The 23510-nt window shown below is 33.8% G+C and overlaps 1 protein-coding gene across 1 annotated transcript in view; it reads left to right on the forward strand.

Annotated features, from left to right (window-relative positions):
* Positions 1-23213, forward strand: part of LOC145285008 (uncharacterized) — a 343910-nt gene extending 320697 nt beyond the window's left edge. Inside the window, exon 2 of the mRNA XM_080134094.1 lies at positions 21917-23213. Within this exon, the coding sequence (XP_079990220.1) occupies positions 22036-22377 (342 nt within the window). The 5' untranslated portion in view covers positions 21917-22035 and the 3' untranslated portion in view covers positions 22378-23213. The remainder of the gene's footprint in view (positions 1-21916) is intronic.
* The last annotated feature ends 297 nt before the right edge of the window (positions 23214-23510 follow it).

Genomic DNA, 23510 nt, shown 5'->3' on the forward strand with positions numbered 1-23510 from the left:
CATGTATATATGCATATATATGTGTGCATATATATATGTGCATATATATGCATATATATGTGCATATATATATGCATATATATGTGCATATATATATGCATATATGTGCATATATATGCATATATATATATGCATATATCTATACATATATATATATATATGCATATACATATATATATATATATATATATATGCATATGCTTATATGCATATACATATATATATATATATATATATATGCATATGCTTATATGCATATACATATATATATGCATATATATATATGCATATACATATATATATATATATGCTTGTCAGGTCATGTCATGTGCTACTGGTACCATGTAACCCAGTACTACCTGCCTCATGGTCGGGTCACCGGCGACTAAACTGGTTCCCCCACCAGACTTGTTTGGTGAGGAGGGCGGCTAGTCTCCCTGAAAGATTAAAAACAAGACCTTCCAAAGGGCGAATGAACTCTTTCTCTGGGTCAACGACCAACTAGCAACGTGTATATTTGTGTGTGTATATATATGTATTGGGGTGGAGAGGGCTCCCGTAAGCCATGGTGAAGGCAACCTTTCTAGGAGAAGCAAATCTCTGATTTAAAAAACCATAAAGCGGAAGACCATTACCCGCATTAAGCTGGTCTGCAGTTTAATTTGCTGCTGGCTATCTTGCCTTTGCTTGTTGCTGGATCTCAACATTTTGAACCGAGAGAGAAACTTAGCTGTGGTACAAAGCTAAGACTCTGTAACATCATATTTGTATAGATACGCCCTCAGGCATTTTGGCAAATGGATTTTAAATGTCTGAGGGAGTGGCACTCGTCTGACAAGACGTGCCAATCATCATATATATGCATATATATATATGCATATATATATGCATATATATATTCATATGCATATATATATGCATATACATATATATATATATGCATATGCATATATATATATTCATATGCATATATATATGCATATACATATATATATATGCATATACATATATGCATATATATATGCATATACATATATACATATATGCATATACATATATATATACATATACATATATATGCATATACATATATATGCATATATATATGCATATACATATATATTCATATATATATGCATATGCATATATATATGCATATATATATATATGCATATGCATGCTTATATATATATATGCATATACATCTATGCATATATATGCATGCATATATATCTATGCATGCATATATATGCATGCATATATATATATATACATGTGCATATACCTCTATGCATATATATACATGCATATATATATGCATATTCATCTATGCATATATATGTGCATATACATCTATGCATGCATATATATATTCATATACATCTATGCATATATATATATATGCATATACATCGATGCATATGTATGCATGCATATATATATATGCATATACATTTATGCATATACATCTATGCATATATATGCATGCATATATATATATTCATATACATCGATGCATATATATGCATGCATATATATATATATTGAGATACAATTATAAAATCAATACTTATCTACTTCAGCATGAAGATACTGACACATAAATAAAAGTGAAATTAAATCTGCGATTAGCTTTTTATTTATTCATTTTTTTCTTTCTAATCAGCCATTAACACTCCAATTACGCTCGCAGTCAAATTTGCGGATTGTTTTGAAGCACATGTTCTTTCCTCAAAAGAAATAGGCATTTTTTTTTTTAATTCTTAGAAACACCTGTAAAACGATTTAAAGATTGAATATTACATTTTATCATTGAATGTACAACAATGTTTATTGGATTCGCATGAGATTTCTTATTAAAAAAATAAGAATCAATTGAAGGTATTAAAAAATGTCTGTTGGCCATTATATTATATCTTAAATATTTTCCAATAAAATTAACCAAAACAAATTTAAATATTTCAATTACATTTTAATTTATTAAAAAAAAAATAGCCTAAATGTAAATCGAAGTGAGATGATGGTGTAAAGGTTTAATAAATGTTGAAAACATTCTCCGTGCGTAGATCATCAGAATTAAGCAAAGTTCCGTCTGAACTTCGATTGGTGACCTTTAGGAATAGCAGATACTATAACTTTTAACGCAGCTGCATAGTCAATTTGTCTATTACAATTGCAATAGATATTTAGCTTTGCCCCATAACCATAGTTAACATGGCAGAGTAGACTGGTTTACTGAGAAAGATAATGTAAAATTTACAACCTTTGCCGTCTATTCCATTATTGTTACTGATCCTGTAATAAATAATAATAAATAATATATATACACTTTAAAAAATGCGTTAAAATAAATATGTACATTTTTTTTTTCTTCTGCAAACTTATTCATTTTGTTGAAATATTTAAGGAAAACGGTTAGCCAGGATCTGTTTTGATATTTTTTTCTTTGATTATTATTTTCCCTATGCTAGGGGTTAAATGGTAGAAGCCTTTTCTTTGCTAAATACTAATACTATTACGCAAAGAAAAGGCTTCTACCATTTAACCCCTAGCATAGGGAAAATAATAATCAAAGAACAAAATATCAAAACAGATCCTGGCTAACCGTTTTTCCTTAAATATTTCAACAAAATGAATAAGTTTGCAGAAGAAAAAAAAATGTACATATTTATTTTAACGCATTTTTAAAAGTGTATATATAGACATCGAACAACCCAACCTTCCCATACGCACACATATGTTTGTCCTTCCCGACATGGGTAGGATTCAAAAACTGTCCTCCTTTTCGTACGATCTATGACTTTTTCTTTTCTTACATTTTTATTTTTTATTTCAATTATCCTGAAGATGTCCTCTGAAATAAGGACGAAACGTTGATTTTTTAATAATTTCATTCGGTTTTTTCTATTTTTCTCATAACATATATATATATATATATATGAGAGAGAGGGGATGATATATATATATATATATATATATATAGAGAGAGAGAGAGAGAGAGAGACAGAGAGAGCTATGTAGAATTTGTTATTAAATATTTTGAAGATGTCAACTGCAGATGTTGGAAGGATGAGGAAAAGAAACTTCAAAATCTGGGAAACACAATGAAATAGATTCACGTGAATAAATTTTCGTATTGATTAAGGAAATAAACAAAGGTGAATATGAACCGAACAAAAACAAAAAAGAAAGTCAAAGATGGCTCCTTAAATCCCCCCTCCAAATCTTTTTAATATAAATCTTAAATGTTCACTGTTGTAAATAGCAATTGATAAAAGTCGAAATGAAGAATATCTCATTTGCAGAAAAAGAAACAAAAATCTCTCAATTCATCTCATAATAATTGGTCCAAATTCCGTCTGTCTGGCGCCATCTCATGTGGAACAACCAGACAATAATCTATTAAATTTTTTCTCTTTATGTTTATGTGGTCCTTGAGAGTGTTTTAGGCATATTAGTTTTAAAAAAAAATTGTTTTGTTTTTTTAGAAGAGAGTAAAACACAATGATTCGAAAATCAGGTACCAGTGTTTATTTCACGCAAAAAACTACTCTATACTTGTCTACTGATAGCAGCGTACAGAGAAGAGGCAGGATGAGTCTGAACATACAAAGTATGAGTGGGGTTCAAAAAGTAATGCCTCCTATTTTTTATGCCACCTGGATCGGGCTAAAGGGGATTGCAAATTGCATTGTTATGCATTCATGACCTGAAAGATTAATTTCTCTGTTGTAACTATTGGTGATCTGAGACTCGAAGGAAACAACCACTCTCGTGTGTCAAAAATAATGATACGTTATTAAATTCCTGGTAAAAAAAGCATTGAGAATCTTGATGACTATGTAGAAAATAAATTCTGAAGCACAAAAGGTTGTTTATTTTAATGGTGCTTTTCCTGTCTTCGTAACTCTTCAATACTTTTAGTTAAAAAATAAAAATAAAAATAGGAGGCTTTACTTTTGGAAAAAAAAACACTTGTATTTCTATTTTTCATAGTATTTCTTAGTACTAGGACTTATACTAGTGATGGGACGATTTCAATATTTTCCCCGAATCCGAAAGTGATAGTGTAGTCTTGGCTAATGGTGTATATTGGGTAGATTTTGATTATCTAAGGAGATGGCTTCACAAGAACTTGTTTAGATTTAGGCACAGATAGAGAGTGAGGGAAATTGTTGAGAGTTGCTGTAGCTAATGGAGTGCTTTTTGTGAAAGTTTGGCAAAGAGGGATCACATATTTGAGCTCAGACGAGCATTTTCTATGAAAATAACAATAAAGCAGAGACAGGTTCGCAACGTCTCTTCTGTGAGAAAAAGGTTGCAGAGAAGAGAAAAGGGTATCACCTACTAGGTTTCGAAGACGGTTTTGAACTCTATCAAAGCAAGATAGGATGCACAGAGCAGCTCCGGCCCAGATGTGGCAGCAGTACTCCATTCTAGGACGTAGTTGGCTCTTATACAGATAGAGGATTGGATCGGTAGTGAGATACCTATTGGAGTGGTAGAATGATCTAACCATTTTTCCAGCGAAAGAACTGTGAAATATCTCATTTTAATTATAGACAATTCCTTGCTTAAAATATTCGAATGTATAATTTTATAAAAGGCAATTGATAAAAGTCGAGATGAAGAATATCTCACTTTTTGAGATGGGAGCTATACTTTTAAATAGAAAAATGATCCAGAAATGTATCGCAAAAGAAATAACTATCGTAGAGAAAAAATATCCAATTACGAATATAAAATATAGTTGTCGCAATCAAAAATTAGCAGCAGCAATTCAGTATTATTATACCAAAAATATTGCTCTAATATCTATCTTCTATTATATGAATGGAACTTTGTCTGTGTTTGTGTGAGTTCGTTCCCTATGGACCCGAAAACTGCTGGGCCGGTTTTTAAGAAATTTAATATAAAGGTACTGTATGTGCCTGGTAGTGTTCTCAGATAGATTTTGTGTCAGAATGTATTTGATAAGTATCGATAATCCAAATAATCCAACAAAATGAGAAACAGGCGATGTTGACCAAAGTTAACACCTTACACAGCCTAACATCATAAGTGCATCTGAGAAGTTTTATTACCACACAAGCTGAAATACCCGGCATATAAAATCATCAGTAAGATATGACAAGTGCGTGTTAGGATGAATGTTTATGTTTAGAGCACAAGTAAAGCATGATGCTTGACTTTTACATTTTAAACTTTAATTGAAGGTATAAAATATAAAAATTAATTTTATCAAATCAACAGTAGGTTCTCTACAGTGCAATTAGACTACAAAGTATTGTGGACTAAGTCATTGCAGGAAGATATGTGAAGTTTACTCCTGATGCACTGCGGTGGGTCCCCAACTACAGCAAGCAATCAGTCGATTTGATTGAAAAATGGACGATTTGGCCGATTTCGATGAAAATAAAAATACGGGAGTGTGAAACATTTGTTGATCGTCATTCAATCGCGGACAACGTCGGATCTCCCTGATAGTATTACATATTTTTCATCTGAAATGTAAGATGTCTGCTTTCGTTTAGATAGTATATGAAAAGGTTGGACTAATTTGTCAATGTAAACTTCATCAGAATGTATCAATGGACTCCAACATGTTTTTACATAGCAAAAGTTGTTTGATTATTCTTCTTCGTTGTCGAAAATATGTTCTCGACAATCAGGCTGAGAGAAAACTGGCCATTTAAGTGGCCTTTTATCTTTTAGACAGTGGTATATGTATTGGGTAGTTCTAGGAGGTTCACCCTCTCGAACCTTGCCTTCCATCTTTGGGATAAAGTTAGTTAATCACTAACTGCCTGAGAGCCTCTCCTGGAAATTTCTAACAGGACTGCCCAAGCTATTTTTAGAAGTCAAATTTGTTCTTCCACTGAGGTGTTGGCTTTTTTCCTTTCCACCATCCGGCCTTGTGCCACCTTATACTTTGTGGGAAGTATGCAAATACTACAATAGTCTGTACTTACGTTTTACTGTTGTTATTTTGTGTTCTTATCGTCTTTTGAGACTTTTTTTTTTTTCATGTTGCAGCTTCAGGTATCTTACATAGTGATGAACTGTAATGCTGCTCTAACTGCAACAACAACTGAAATATAATACCTATAATAGTAGGAGCTCTAGTAACAATCCCAAAAAACTTTGAAAAATGAATGGGAGAAATTGGAAGCAGAGGAATGACTGGGGAGATACAACGAATAACAATAATGAAAACAGCTAAAATATAAAGGGAAACTCTTGAATGTGGAGATTAACACACATGGGCCACATGCGTGGGTCAGACAAACTGCTGCAGAGGCAAAACATGAAGCGCTACATGGTACCAAGTACATTGAAGCTGTATATCTATAGGTTCTCTATTTCGTCCCCCATCCCCCGATTACCGCCCTCACTATCCCCCGATCACCCCAAAAGAGGTGAGACCGAATAGTCAAGTAGAATCAAGAAGGAAGGAAAGACAGAGGAAAGAGCACTAACCAGACCCCAGCTGGACAAGTACAAAGACCTTGGGGAGGCTTATTGCCACTCAAATTCCAGTGAAGACCAATGGCCGTTGCCAACAAGAAATCCATGGTAAGCAGATGTCATCGAAAGAGATGGAGAGTACTGGAAACCTGGAGAGACTTGTTGTCACTCTGTTTCCAGGGAACACCACAGGTTGTTTTTAAGAAGAGATCTTTGATGACCTGTGTGAAAGCTCCTTGTTAACCAATAATTATAACAACAACAATAATAATAGTAATTACATCAATATCACGGAGAGAACAATAGAAAGACATAATCAAATTAAAAAACGATAATATTAGCACATAATAATTATAATGAACACAAGAATTATACAAAGGGATGTATGTCAGTTCACTTCAATAAAAACTGATGCAATAATGAGAAAATAATTACGAAAAAAGTAAATTTATTTAAATAGATCCAATGAAAATTGTATTGGATTTTTGCTTAGTTTTCTATATTTAAAACTATGATCAGATGAATATCAAAGTGTCCACTGCAAATAATAAGTTTCTTATGGAGATTTTAATTTGAATTTCTTAATGAAGAGATAACGAATTCCATACTTATTTCTCATCCTTTAAACTTTTCTTTTGTCGCAATTATTAGATCATATTCTAGCCTTCATATAATTGTATTTTTATTTATTAACCTTAAGGCATTAATTTCAAATCTCATAATGCTTTCGGAATGACCTGACCGAAAACAGTTAAATAAGACATTTCTTTTATTATTATTATTAGAATTAGAAAATGATGAATTCTAGAATTTCTTCTATTTGTTCCAAACAATTCTTCGGTTCGTCTTTGAAAATCTGGATTGGCGTTTTTGTCGTTATTTTGTCTTATGAAATATATTTGTTGTAATTCATTTCCTTGTTTGTTAAATGAAATTGATAAGTATTCAGTTTACTTTCATTTTTATCTTAAAATTAACCAAAAATAGTTGTTTCTTATTTACATCAAATATACAAATAGATCTAATTCGCATGGCAAAACAACTTAATGCTACTATAGTAGAACGTGCGTTTTTATCTTGTTTTGTCCTTTGGCATCTCAACCCGTTTCAGCTTAGGTGATGCGGAATCTAGTTATTTCGGTAATGTTTTATATATATATATATATATATATATATATATATATATATATATATTTCAAGCTTTTAATGTTTCTGTAATTTTTGAGATGGGGACTTATTATTCCTATTGTTCAGATGCTTCGGTCTAATGTTCTCATCTTGAGTGTAATTTTCCCAACATTTTGACCGACTTAAGCTAAGACCTTTTTCAGTTGTATCTTGGAAATATGTACGGAATTTCAAACAGAACTCTTTGTTTAATCCACGAGGGCAGCAAGTTCTCGTTCTGTCAGACATGACTCTTGCAAATACCCATAGTGGATAAAGTACTTGGTAAAATTCACTTGTAACTTACACTTTTTTGGAGGTTGAAGGTTCAATCTTCAGTTTGAGCGATACTCAAAATAGAATCGCAAATTAATTAGGACTTCTACCCAATCATGGTTAAATGAGAGAGAACATGCTACTAATATGGATTAAATAAAGTGTTCCATTGGAAATTCCGTCCAGAGAGATTTCTACAGAAAACAGTAGTTTGAACAATCCAAATAGCATGAAGTTTTTTAATACTTTCCAAAAATGTATTCCTGCTGTGAATATATGTATTTAGTATGGCATCAAAGGGATCTAGAAAATAAGAAAACCAGGAAACTTGACAAAGGTATGTTCATATAGAAAGTAGAAAGGTAATGTCGCTTCTAGATTGATCAGAGCGAGTTCGTCTTTTAAAAGCATTATCACTATTCATAGTGCCATGAAGAGTCTATGCAGTGATGTAATAAGCTAGTTCACTACAACATATGAATGTTTTCTAAATTCATTTCTTTTATAAAGTTACTCTGATGTTGCATATTGTTATGGTCTACGTGTTTCAGGAATTAATAGACTCATCCAGACGCAATGATCACAGTTATCTCTAAACGTCATGGCAACAATTCATGGCAGTTATGGTTCCAGAATCATGATATGTACTTCATTAATATATTCATGTCAATACACTTTAATACCACTGTATTTGTGTTGATTATTATTGGCTTGCAAGGCCACAACGTGAGAGATTCAAGACTTACAATAATTTAAAAACTGTATTAAAATGTGCGCTATTGGGAGATATTACAGAAGTTAAAAACAGAACACAGAAAGAATGAATTAATAAAGGATCTTTGTAAACCACTGAAGAAAGACATAGAAAGGCACCACCATACACTACTACTACTTGTTCCAGAATTCCTTCTCTAAATGGTAACACAGTATTCTGGTATTATACAACTGTTGATAGGACAGCCAAGTTTCCGGACCTTGAAGCCCAGGTAAAATGTTTAACCTAAGCGCCTTTACTTGTGACATAGCAAAAAATAAATACTCGAAACATCTTCATATGTAAAACTAACATAATATCCGAACTATAGGAAAAAAAACACAAAATAACATATTCAACAACACCTAGGCTGAAAGTAGGGCAGCTTACTACAACAAAAGGATATCTACTCTTCCCATAAACATACAAAGAGAAGGAGTGAACTGTGCCTCTTTCCTGTAAGTGCCTGCCCATTGGCTGATTAGGATGGGCGCGGTGGCAACTAGAAAGCTGATTGACTAACAAAAAACTCAATAGCATGTACCTATATATAAACGCGTGACAACCACCACTTTTTCACAGAAGCCTGACGAAATTCTCACGAGAATGAAACGGAATATTCTGTGTAGCGTGATTGCCATATATATTTTCATAGCTTACTAGCTAACTCTACCTATGTATTGAGGACTGTTGAAGTAAATAATGATAAATTTACGTATAAAATTATATTGTCGTATATTAATTTATGTGATTAAATAAAGTAATCATATATATGATGTTCGTCCTTCGAAGTCGTAGATGACCATGACATCAGTGAGTAGAAGTATTGTTTTTGTGCTTCCAGAGATGACTTGTAAGTTGGACAGTGGTGAGCAGGTGTTGTGGGGACAGAGCTTGTTGCTCTGGCTTTGCGGGTTGCACGCTTCTGTGCTGCTTTGAGGGTTCTTCTCTCTTCAGTTGTTTCAGCTCCTTTGTTGATGAGGTGACGCCAGTGATAGCTGTCTGATGCAAGCGATTCCCAGGACTCGGTACTGATGTTGAAGTCTTTAAGGGAGATTTTGAGGTTGTCCTTAAAGCGTTTTCTTGGTGCTCCGACTGAACGCTTGACTTGGCACAGCTCGCCATACAGGAGTTGTTTTGAGATTCTTTCATCTGGCATGCGGGAGACGTGACCTGCCCATCTCAGTTGGGTCTTTCGAATGGTAGTAGTTATGCTGGGAAGATTAGCACTTTTCAGGACCTCTGTATCAGGAGCTTTGTCTTGCTATCGGATATGGAAGAGATTTCGGAGACATCTCAGGTGGAAGTGGTTCAACGTTTTATATATATAATCACAGACAGCAATAAAATTCAGACAAAGAAATTTTGGTAAAATTGCATTAAACTATGTGAGCCATCATCTAATCTCTGTTGGGCATCTGACATTACATTTACAAGTAAAAAGTGAATAAGCTAAATGCAATAAAATTTAAATAAAATAAACTTCAAACAAGACCGTTTACAACCTCAAATTTCCCGCTTTTCTAGCGACTACGTTATTATATAAAGGAAATTCATAAAAAACAATAACTGACAAGTTTTCAAAGAGTACTATAATGCACTCACAGATGCTCAAAATGTCATCCAAGCAAAGCGAAAAAAAGTCAATAAGCCAGACGTAGTTAAATCTAAACAATAAAATGATCAACTTCAAGTTTGCTGCTTTTCTAGCGACCACTGCGTAATAGAAAAGAAATATTAACAAAGAAAAACAATAATTGACAAGGCTTCAACAAATATATATGTATCTAAATGAATACATCTTGAATAGTGTATTCTTGTGAAGTAAATTTATTTCATTCTTCAATTTGATATTGTAAAAATGTGTAAGTGAAAAAAATATTTTTGCCGATATTTGTTATGTATTTGTTTTTAATAGAAGATAACATAAAACCTTTCATTAACTTTCATGGCATCGTTGGTATTTAATCTTAGGTTTAATCAATGTTTATGACGTACTACATGTTTTTAATTTAAATTTTTTAAATATGTATATATAAACAATGTTTATGCTGAAGAATAATGTTTGTAAGTCAACAGTGTTTATACAGAAAGCATTATAATTAGCATTCTTAAATTAGTCATTATTGGTATTTTTATATTTACTTTTTAGGGCCACTACTTATTAAGCTTATTAAGGCTGAAAGTTACTTAAAGATAACACTTTGTTTCTTTCTTGAGATACATTTGAATGGTAATGAGTGCATTTTATTCTTTATGGATGGGAGGTGGCGATAGTCTAATGTTTAACGACATGGACTGATGGCCTGCGTGTCTCAAGTTCGAATCCAATTCGTTCCACAAAAATTATTTTCACCTAGAATGTTGGCAATCTTTACGTGGTCTCTCCCGTAAGTACATGATGTTTTTCTAGAAAAATTTCTGACTAGAAAAATACTGGTGAAATCAATGCCAACAATAGATTTTTCGGATTCATATGATATGATGACAATGATTGTTTATGGGAAGAGCCATGACAATAATCTGTTGGCATTCAGTTTGGAAATTACCAAGTTGTGATCATCAGGGAAGCAGTCCTGCATTAATGTCTTCCACAGTCTAGAAGTCCCTGCAAAGAAGCTTTGTTCATGGAATTTATTTCTCTAAAGCTTGGCATGTGAAAGGAGAAAAGAAAGTTTCGTAGAAATGTGTTCCACGGGTGGGGAATTATAGAAATTCTGTCTGATGCAAGCACATGACGGGCGAAAGGAAAGCCATTTTTCATTGTTCTAGAAAGATGAGTTCTTGCTGTGAATACTTTACATGGAGAAACTAAAGAGTGGAGCACAACAATTGAGTACAGTTCACAAAGTAGTTTTGTATTTAAATAACGCTTATTTTTTTTATTTATTGTAACTATTGAACTTATTTGGCGGCCATTGTTACTGCTTGAAAACTTCCCACGCTGGATTAAATCCAGTATTGACAAACATCTATTAGGTTTCAAACATTTGTATGATGATCTTATTGAGAGAATATATCGATAAAAAAACTTGTTGAATAAAAAAATACTCTATTCCTTTTTTGTTTTATTTTTTTAGATGAAGTTAACACCTCTCAAAGTCTGTTTATTATTCTTACACGAAATCACTTTTTTGTGCGGCAAAGTTCAATTACGTTTTCTTTTATCCACAATTTTTCATGTCTCAATTTTTTTCACATTTTAAACTTTCTTCATACTCTTGTGGTTCTTTTGTTGTAAACGCATTCGATATCCATAACTTATTATTAATGCTGTACTGTGTCATTGTTTAAAGCATGGGGGGATGAGGGGAGAGGGCAGCTGAATTGTCTTGAAGAGACCGAAAGAAATGAAGAAGACCGCTGTTCATCTTTAACCGCTTGAACTGATTAAGATTGCCGCTTTATTGTAGCGGCATAAGAAGTGACTGAATTAATTAAAATTTGATAAAATGTTCCTCGTTTGAACCAGTCAATAAATCGACTCTCTTTTTAAATATTTTAAGAACACACACACACAAAAAATTGAACGATTCCGGTTGACGAGATCAGAAGTGAACAAATGAATTTAAGGATTTTTAAGAAAACAAAGAAAAACCGATCGTGCCCATTCTATAAATACGCCCACTCAACAAGCGCGTATAGTAATGAAAATACTATTTCAAAACTAAATACAACAGACGGACGTCGCTTATTATAGCATTGCATGGACATGCCTATAAATACTTAAATTCAACAAGACAAGATGAGAGAAAAAGTTGGCCATGAATATATACGCCGTGTAAGGAAAATCCGTAAAACAGACTTAACAAATATAAACAAGGTAATTGCCACTAATCAACTAGCCACGCTTGTGATAACATATAGTTTTAGCATTATCTACTAGCCACAAAGGTTCATAAATAGACTGGAATACTAAAACAGGGAAAATGTTGTCACTGTACAAAATAAAATAGAGAAACCAGTGTCTACCTAAGCTGTGTCTGCACAGAGGAGCATCAGTATCGTGCCACTATCGGACAATATATGATGAGCTCCTAAAATCCAAACCTCAATATGGTGCATCTACATAATGAAACAAGGACCAACAGAATAACTTCCATCATGAAACTGGCCAAACATTTTCGACAATACTGTTTTAGAAAGGAAGCAGAATCGGAAAACAAGTATGTTACTGAAATAGCCCCCAGAAGTTGCAAAAAAACACACCAAGAACTTCCATTACAAAAAAAAAAAATTGAACAATGGGTGAACGAACAGCAGATATATCACTGCTGATGCAATTCTCTATCTATATAAGAGTCAAATACACCCGAGGATGGAGTACTGTTGCTACATCTGGACAGGAGCTGCTAAGAAGGACTAATCCTGTCTTGATACGGTTAAAAATAGACTTTGTAGCCTCATAGGGGATGCCCTTTTCTCTTCTCTGCAATCTCTTTCTCACAGAAGAGACGTTATGAGCCTGTCTCTGCTTTAGTGTTATTTTCATGGAAAATGCTCATCTAAGCTCCAATCTATGGTCCCCCCCCTCGCCAAACTTTCACAAGAAACACTCGTCTAGCAGAAAACACTATCAATTATTTCCCCCACTCTTTATCCATGCCTAAACCTAAACGTAGATTCCATGAACAAAGTTTCTTTCTTAGAACTGCACGCCTGTGGAACTGTCTTCCGTTTGCCTGCTTTCCAGCTGACTACAATATGGTTGCCTTCAAGTCCAACGTAAACAAGTTCTTGATGTGCCGTTCCACTTATGTTAACAAATTTACTAAATTTATATTTAAAATCGATTCGAAATCGGGACCCCATGGTAATGAGCCTAAACCCTTACCCCTGGACCATCTCTCCAACTGTCTGAACATATCGCGATTTACTTAGATGTTGTTTTGTTTTTGGTTTTAGCGATATATTTTGAATGAATTCAATTATTTACGAAAGTGCATTTTTACCTAAATGCGAGTTGGGAATAATTTTCCCTTTTTAACCAATTTGGTACCCCCACATAGGGAGCAGTATATATATTATTTATCAAATGTAATTATCCACTGACACGTGTTTCGTCGTCTACGATTATGTAAGAAGCATAATATATATATATATATATATATATATATATATATATATATATATATATATATATATATATATATATATATATGTCATGTCAGTGGATAATTATTTTAAAAATAATACATATGCCGCTCCCCATTTGGGAGTACCAAATTGGTAAAAGGAAAAAATTATTCCCAACTCGCATTTAGAAAAAAATGTAGTTTCATGACAATAATTGAATTCATTCAAAATATATCACAAAACAAAAACATCATCTACAAAAAATGTGATACATTCAGTAGTCGTGTGAGATAGCCTAGTGGTAAAGGTTTATGCTTCTTACCATGGGTCCCGATTTCGAATCTCGCTAGATTCAGCCACTCTGATGAGTCGTAGACAACGAAACACATATCAGTGGATAATCATATTTGAAAAATAATATACATATATATAATTAGTAGTAATACTTAGTAGTTGTACATAATTAAAGCGGAAATAACTAATTGAATAATCATATAGCTTTGTCAACATTACAGAGTGTGATACTTGAATTAATTGTTTTTCAATTAAAAATAAGTTTGGTGCAATCAATTCCCACATGACTTGTGAATCCCAAAGAAAATGGGTTAAGAAAATCTAGTAATGTTACTAGACACTCGCGGTCTTTCATCGCCGCCACCCATCCAGGATCTCAGACCTATACGATAAATTTGGTCATCATCCACCTGAAGTCTCGTAACGCACCTCCTCCCCCATCAGCAAAGCCTGCTCTAAAGTCTAATAAAGCATCTTAAAGAGATGCTTAGACGCATTCTCAATCTGCATGTAATGATAAAAATGCGATTTCAAGTTCTAGCATCAGTCACTGACTAACAGAGCATCCTCAGTTGAGAGCAAAATGAAGTATCTGCTCCGAGAATACACTTCATATTTTTTAGTCCTCAGTCAGTGAACTTTGGGGTATTTGCGCAAAGTCTGGGGTAATTGCACCAACTAGCTAAAAGTGCTTACAGAAATGCTAGAACACATCTCAAATAATAATCATCATATTTAGTTTAACTTTTGTTGTGCATGTTGGCATGTGTTAGACAGCTTTTAGAAATTGACTTCCAAACTAACATATCTCTGGCCAGGTCTTTATCCCTCTTTTGCTCCAAACTCCATTTTTATCACTTCCTTTCACGTTTACCTAACTGACCTTGTTATCTCAACTGTTCTCCATCTACTTACTTAGGAACCTTCATCCATTCTTTTAATGTGAATATACCATTAAGATTTTCTGTTCTGAAGTATAAATAAGCCACGTACATTTAATACGTGTACATTTAACGATGAAATTGGAATTTCAAACTTAAGCAAACAATCATTAAATTTATAACTGATCGATATTTTTGGCAACTTGGTTTATTTATTTATTTACTTTTCCGAAAAGGTGTTCTTGTCCTTTGACACACAGTGTCAGATATTTCCAAAAGGTCACTCATCTAGTACTGACCAGGTTCAACATCACTTAAATGTGTCAACATGAGTATACTGTATACTAGATTTTTAGCCTGTTAAAAACTAGAAAAAGTTATAACCCGTTGATTCAAAATGAGTGCTTTATGCCAAATTGATGTTTGAATCTGGTTAAATTTGTGCTCAGTTTTGCATTAAATGCTAGAACCTATTTATCTCTAACTGTGAATTGAACGGATACAATAATATTAAGTTCACTTATTTTAGGTTATTTCTGCCAGATTGGCTCAGTAATTTCGGAGAAAATATTGTATAGATAGACAGACTAAGATACATATAGATATTTTCAAACTTGAGTATGGCATATCAATGAATGAACATATCCGATTGACCACTGGACAGAGAATCTTATGGATATCTTTGAATGCATCCAAAATAAGCTGTGTCCATTCAGTCTAGAGGTTTATTAATGAGAAATCCCAAAATGTGTGACACAACAACCGACGTGTGGAGCTTCTTATAGACATGCTTAGACGCACAAAAAAATTAAAAAAATTCTATTTGTATGATTCTTTTTTTTTTTTTTTTTTTTTTTTTGTTTTGTAATCCATTCATTGTCTTCATCTGATCGTTGCATAATTGCTTTATTAGTGGTTAAGAATTTACTAATCGGGATTCATTGTAGTCGAATTATGCCATAGAAGTCGCCACCATTATAATCTGACGGATGATTAGAGAAGAGACTGGGAAGGAGCAAAGAAAACACTTGCGGCGGAAGAGATTTGCTTTCTTGAAAATGATAATGTCAGATGCCCAACACAGATTAGATGATAGCTCACATACTTCAATGCCATTTTACCAAAATTTCTTTGTCTGATCTCCATTGCTGTTTGTAATTGTATTGTGATATATATCTATTATAATAAAATCGTATTCCTGTTTGTTTGTTTACAATTTGGTTAATACATATAAAAGTCACACTGTTTCATAAATAGATTTTAATACTGAAAACACATATACTTTTATTCCTGCATGATTCCTCTATATATACTATTCATTCAAAATGAATCAACACTCTAGAGGTTATCTCATTTGCATATTAGATTAAAGAAAAGCTGTTTTATTAATTAGCTCTAATATTTTTATGGAAATTAGTAATAGAATTATTTTTAATATTCGATTTAGAAATACGTAAGTTGATTTATTTAATTACTTTGCATTTAATTTGAATTTAATTTATCAGCTGTGTTTAAACACGTGAATAAGTTTTCATTCAACCTATCAGTTATTTCCCTTTAAGCTATGGAATTTTGTTTCCTTGTTTGAATTTCATAGATGAAAATGGCAATGCTTTCTGCTTCTGAAAATCGAAAATATGGTCAACTTTCACGCAAATCGTAACAACTTAGGATCTTTGTGTGTGACTAAACCCTCCGCCAGGCAATATTTTTTTTACTTTCCATCGCTGGGAATGTACAGATAGTAGTATATCGATATCGAGGCCTCCATTCAGTCTCGAAAGACAAAGGATATCCCCTTCCTGTAATGGCAGCTGCGTGTATAATTGTGTGGCAAGGGTTGCGCAATCCCTAACCACACCTCTCCTGAATCGGCACCGCTTGAGTCCAGTGGCAAGGAGAAGTCGAGGACGACTGGAAACAATGCCAAGATAAGCGGACAGTACATACAGTACTCGGAAATCCAAAATGGTCACCCATCTGATACTGGCCAGGTTCATCGTTGCTTAACTTTGATGATATGACGGGAACTGGTGTGTCAAACGTGATTATGCCGTATAGATAGTAATATATATGTGTGTGTGTGTGTGTGCTATTTAAACATGGGTAGAATAATACTAAAATAAGCTTTAAAATATTGGGACATATAAAAAGCCAGCAAGGTAATCTATTATTATCCTAAAGCTGAATGGATCAATGTATGTTTAGCTAAGGCTTTTTTTCTTTATATTTCAATCACACAAAATACATGTCAAAATATTCCTCTGTTTTGGGATTGTCATGATTAAAGTAGTTAAATAAAAAGTTTTAGCACTCTAGAGATATATATAAGGAGAAATAGTCGTTGTGATCAAGGTAGATAAAGAAGAAATGGCTGGATAAATGTATGAAAGCACGGAGGGGTAAGAATAGCCGAAATGTTATTATTTGTGTTGCATATGTAATGCATGTGTGTATATATATATATATTTTTTTTTTTTACTTAATTATAAAATAAAGAGAATGAAATAATTGGTATTTGCTGTAGGTTTTTTGTCCTTGCTATTTTAATCATGCATTTCTGGGATTTGCGAATTTGCACGGATGGCATTTTCAGCATTTGTTGGGGGGGCGGGGTATTATAATATTAGTTTTTGAAAATTATTGTTATGCTTTAGTATTTCTTTTGTACTACAGTGTGATGGTTAGAAAAGCGGGAAATTTCAGGTTGTTAATTTCATTGCTTAAATTTTATTTTGTTTAAATTTTACTGCGTCTGTCTTGTTCATTTTTTTTTCTTGTAAATGTAATGCCCAACACATTAGATGATAGCTCACATGTATCAATGCAATTTTACCTAAATTTTTTTGTCTGAATTTAATTGCTCTGTAATTATATTACAATTAGTGTTAGGACGATTAATCGGAATCGAGAATCTGAAAAATCAAAACATTTTGGGTATTGGAATTGATATCGGAATCAGAAAAATTTGAGCCGATTTTCCAATGCCAAAACCGATTCCTTAAATTATCTTTTTTATTTGATTTTAGTTTAAGAAACATCTTCCACTGCTTGTAGTAATAATAAAATAATAAATATTTATTGATTTAAACTTCCAGTAAGACTAAAATCACTAGATCACCCACTCACAAGTGTGTTTTTACGTTTGAGAAAATGTAAGCACATTTCAGATGAATTTTTACGGTAATCAGTACAAAATAAGACTTTTATTGTTTAATATTTACAGATTTATACAGAATCGGAATCGGTAATTGTATCGGAATCGGGAATTTAGTACTAATTCAGTAATTGTATTGGAATCGTCCCATCACTAATCGCAATATATACATTATATATATATATATATATATATATATATATATATATAAAATGTATATATATATATATATATATATATATATGTCATTTAAATACTGATACAATAACTCTAAAACGGACTTTAATATGTTAGAATCTATTGGATCAGTGGAAAAGGTTTTGCTGATTTAAAATTCCATGTAAGTTTTTGAAAATCTTTATCATAACTTGATATCTCTATAACTTGATGTCATCTGCCAACGAGCTTATACTTTTTTTTAAGTTTTAATATGAAATATGAGTATAACTCATGTTTCATCTCTGTTCGTGATGTTAACCGAAAGGCATTGAAATAAATGGTAATCCGAGGGAGTTAGATCAGGAGAATATGCAGAATGAGGCAAGATTGTTATGATGGAAAAGGTTGACTAAAGAAGGTCGTTTTGGTGTCAACATGGGTGAGAATATTTCAGAAATATCTCGAATAAAAAGTTATAAATTAATCATAGTGATTTATGTAATAACAATACACATAAAATAAATTACAATGGCTTATAATGCCTCTTCTACAAGCAGGCAAACATTTTTGCACCTACTTGATATAAAAAGGCAGCAATATAATCTATTATTATACTAGAGCTGCATAAATCAGAGTTTGTTTACCTAACGCTATTTTCTTTATATTTTAACCACAAAAAATACATGTTAAAATATTCATCAGTTTTGGGATTGTTATATTTGAAAAGAAAATCCATTTGAATTGTTGTAATTTGTAATTTATTCACTTTGGAATATTGCTGCTACATATGGACTGAAACAGAAACCATTTCTTTCTGTCTACCGAACAGAACCCCCCCCCCTCACCAAAAAAGTTTCCAATCCAAGAGGTCCAACGCTGTCTACAATGTTGCATCCTTATGCTTGTTTTACAAGTACTTTAATGGAATGTGCTCCAATGAACTTGTAGCATTACCTTTGTTAAATGTTGAGACATTATGTTGAACAAAGATGTCAGTGAAGAAACAGTGCAGTCCCGATACTGACTGTGAAGTAATTGCCTGTAACAAAGATGGCGGCGAAGAATCAAATGCGGTTTGTGACGTAGACAACTGTGAACTGATTGAATCCAAAATTCGACAATTTTTATAGTAACTTTGGAAGCTTTTCATTGGTTGTGGTTATAAAAACGATCGTCAAAATCATTGGTGTCATACCTCACATTAGGAGTCAAAAACATTCAACGACCTTGAAGCAAATAACTTTGAATAAGCCGACAAGTAAAAAACTTCTATGCCTCCTCTGAAGAGGTCTCCTAATACCAAAGAGCCTTATACTCTGAATGTATTTCCCTCGAACTGATAGACTTTAAAATTTCCTTCCTGTATCCTGCTTCCCTGACTGTACTAACATTCAAAACTTTAAGTGTAAAGTAAGTATATATCTCGCTACTCAACTCCCTACTTATAGTGTCACTGTAGATATAGTTCCTAATTCAGAGTAGTGCCTTACATCTCAGTGGCAATGAACCTTGTTTAGAGTGAGTATAAGTGAAAAAAATTTCTTTAATTATTTACTTTTTATAAAGTTTCTGTCTATTACTCTCATCCTCTCTCACTGTATGTTGTTTCATCTCTCCTCAACTTCTTTATTTAATAAAGTTTCAATTAGAGTATTTCTTAGGGGAACATGTTGAATAAAATGTCACTGGTTTATGTTAGCAAACATTGAACTTTAGAAACGCTAGACTACAACATTATACCAGCAATTAAAACTTAGGTACTCCTGCAGTATTTTACCCACCGATTTCACGATCTTAGCCGAGCGTTGATCGACATCCGTCGGAAAACGCCGGAACATGGCGAGCGATACGATACTCTATCAGCCAATCAGGGCGCTTCAAACGAACGCGCAGCAGACGAATAATTTTCATTGAAATTACACACATAGCGTTTCATTTCAGTTATTTTATTGTTCAAAGTAAAAATACACAGCCTTTCATTTCAGCTATTTAATTTAGCGATAAAAAAAAAAAAAAAAAAAACCGGGAGCTGTTGGAAACATATTTATGCGAATTTATGTGGAGACAAAAATTTGGACACAACCCTTTTGTCTCCATAAAATAAATCAAATCGCGGAAGGCTACCCGGTTTGGGAAGGAGCTTCTTTCCACATCCTCTGAAAACTCTTTGCTCCCTACTTTGCCTCTCTACAGTCAGTAGAAAATCTTCCAGTCGGAACTAAAGATAAACAGTAATTGTTGTCCCCCCTACAAACATTACTGAAAAAAAAAAAAAAAAAAACATTGTTGTTACTGTTTAATAACGTTTTGTTAAAAACACACAAAAAAAAAAAGACATTGAAGTGTTTATTACTGTTGCTTACCCCGCCCCCCCCCCAAAAAAAAAGCTATCGGAAAACAAAATGAACCAAAAAAAAAAAAATATTCAACAAAATAAATTTATTTTACTTTAAAAAAAACTTACGGTAAGTGTTTGTGATTTATTTTATCCAAATTTTTTGTATTAATTTTATCCATTTTGTTGTGTGTGTGTGTAATATCTTTTCCTTGTAATGTTGTTGCTATTCACATACTTTTAGCGTTCTTGCACCGTAGAGCTCTGAATTCTCGGCTTTCGTCGGCGTTAACGCCGAAAGCGTTCGTCAACGTTCGGCTAAGATCGTGAAATCGGTGGGTAAAATACTGCAGGAGTACCAAAACTTAAATAATTAAAAAGAAATAAGCAATTAAAACTCCATGCTTGAAAATGTGTAAACATTGTGTGTCTTCCTGAGTAAAAATGCGTTTGAAAGAAGGTGGACGTTAATGTGAACACTTATAAATTGTATATTCTTATAAAAGTACATGCAGAGATGTAAATGATCTACACAAACTGAAGCGAATTAAGACGTACGAGAGTCCTTCGATAAGTTTCATAACTTTTTTTTTTCGTATGGGCAGTTTTATTGATAGTACACATATTCTCGTCGAAGTAATCTCCCCCGGCTTCAATGCACTTGTTGTACCATTCCAACAACTTCTAGAAGGCCCCATAGAAGTTCTCTTGTTTGAGTTTGTCATTGACTCGTCACAGCCACTTTCATATCCATAATTTTCTCATAATGACAATCTGTAAGGTTTTCCTTGAGCTTAGGGAATAAGCAAAAATCACATGGAGCAAAGTCTGGACTGTAGGGAGGGTGATGAACTATCTTGATCAAATGGTCTGTGACAAGGATGGAGTTGTGAACTGATGCACTCGTGCAGATCTTCTGCACCTTCAGTTTCTTGTGAATAAGTGTGTGTACAGTCTCCACGCCAACTTCAAACTGTGCGGTTATTGTCTCTATAAACACACGATGGTCCTTATCCATGAGATTGTTTATTCAGCCAATCAACTCTGGTGTTCTGAGTTCCTTACTCCTCTCAAACATCTCACCATCCCTCACAGACTTCTCGCCTTCCTTGAATCTCTTATGCCACTCAAAAACTGATGCTCGATTCATGCAAGATGGTCCAAAATTAGTCAGAAGCATTCCATACGTTTCTGTGGCATTTTCCCCAAATTTAAAAGAGAATTTTATTGCATATTGTTTTTCTAACGTGTCCTCACGTGTAGATTGTATTTTTGACATTCACCAGCTGTAACAATCAGTGGTTAATGAGGTTTACATGATGTTGTTGTTCTATTTTATGTATTTCCAGGTGCTGTAATAATTGGTCCAATAAAGAAGATTGACTAAAGAGTTGAAGCTCATCTATGATTACAGCCCCTTGCAATCGGGCCGCTTGACTTCTTTCTCATCACAAGTCTCAAGCCAACAATGCCTGGCATTCCATGCCCCACACCTGACTGCGAGACCACCTGGTCAGACAACATCCCACCGAATGTCCTGCTCAACTTAATTGACCTCCACGCCTGCACAGTCGATCCACTTGACCAGACCACACATTCAGCTCCTGCCGCCAGCGCCCCTAAAGTGGAAAGGGTGAAACGGACGATCGTCACAGCAGGTGGCACCAGCGAGGAATGGTCCTACTTTGAGCTGCGCTGGACAGAGTACAAGGCTGCGACTCGGCTCACGGCACAGACATCGCACACCAACTCCTCAAATGCTGCGAAGACAGTGTTCGAAAGGATCTCAAACGAACTTTTGGTGCCCTAACAACCAAGGACGAAAAGACCATACTCGGAAACATTAAAAGCCTCGTAGTTCGCCAAGAGAACATCATGGTTGCTCGTCTCCAACTTCAACAAACTTGCTAGGACCGTGATGAGCCTGTGAGGATGTACGCTGCCTGCCTCCACGGACAGGCCAGCGTCTGTAACTTCAAGAAGACATGCACGTGTGCCCTGGAGGTCGATTTCAGTGACATCATGATTCGGAACACACTCATTCGTGACTGGAAGAAGAGGACATCCGACTAGATGTCCTCAGCCAGGTAAAACAGCACGTGAGCCTTGAGGACATCCTACAATTTGTTGAGGCCAAAGAGAGCGTCAAGCCCTCTGCAAGCTGATTATCCGAGACTCCTACCTCAGTCACAGCCGCTGCAGCAAGCATATACAAGCATCGCAACAAACCGAAAAAGGCTCGTGATACCATCAAAGATACCAAGCTTTGTGATTATTGTGGCACCACAGGCCATGGGCGAACCAGACAGAAATGCCTGTTGAAGCTCATCTAAGGTTGATAGATTGTCAGTTGAATGATGGAGAATATTATGAGAGGATTGAAAACGATTAATGAATTAACAAGGTCTAATTATAAATGGAGGACGATTTATTAAACTCGGTGCAGAAGTAGTATTAGTTTATTTGTATATGTGAATAAGAGACAAACAACTGAATTTTTACCAAATTAATTTTTTTTTTTACCGAAAAAGTTACGAGAATTTATTAAAGAATAATGTGTCAAAATTCAGTTTAGAAAAATTAATTTTTTACTCCAGTACTTTTACTATAACGTGATATTATCACACACACACACACACACACACACACACACACACACACACACACACACACACACACACACACACACACACATAATAATTTTTTACGTACATTTGTGTGTGTGTGATATTATTACATACGTGTGTGTGTGATATTATTACATACGTGTGTGTGTGTGTGTGATATTTTTATGTACATGTGTGTGTGATATTATTACACACACACACACACACATATATATATATTTTTTTGCGTACATAAGTTATCAATGTTTTATGTACCAAAATATTTTTCATTATTAAATATATATATATATATATATATATATATATATATATATAT

This window comes from Euprymna scolopes, chromosome 9, assembly GCF_053919585.1.
Source record: "Euprymna scolopes isolate OS-2025 chromosome 9, ASM5391958v1, whole genome shotgun sequence".
In the NCBI taxonomy this organism is placed as follows: Eukaryota; Metazoa; Mollusca; class Cephalopoda; order Sepiida; family Sepiolidae; genus Euprymna; species Euprymna scolopes.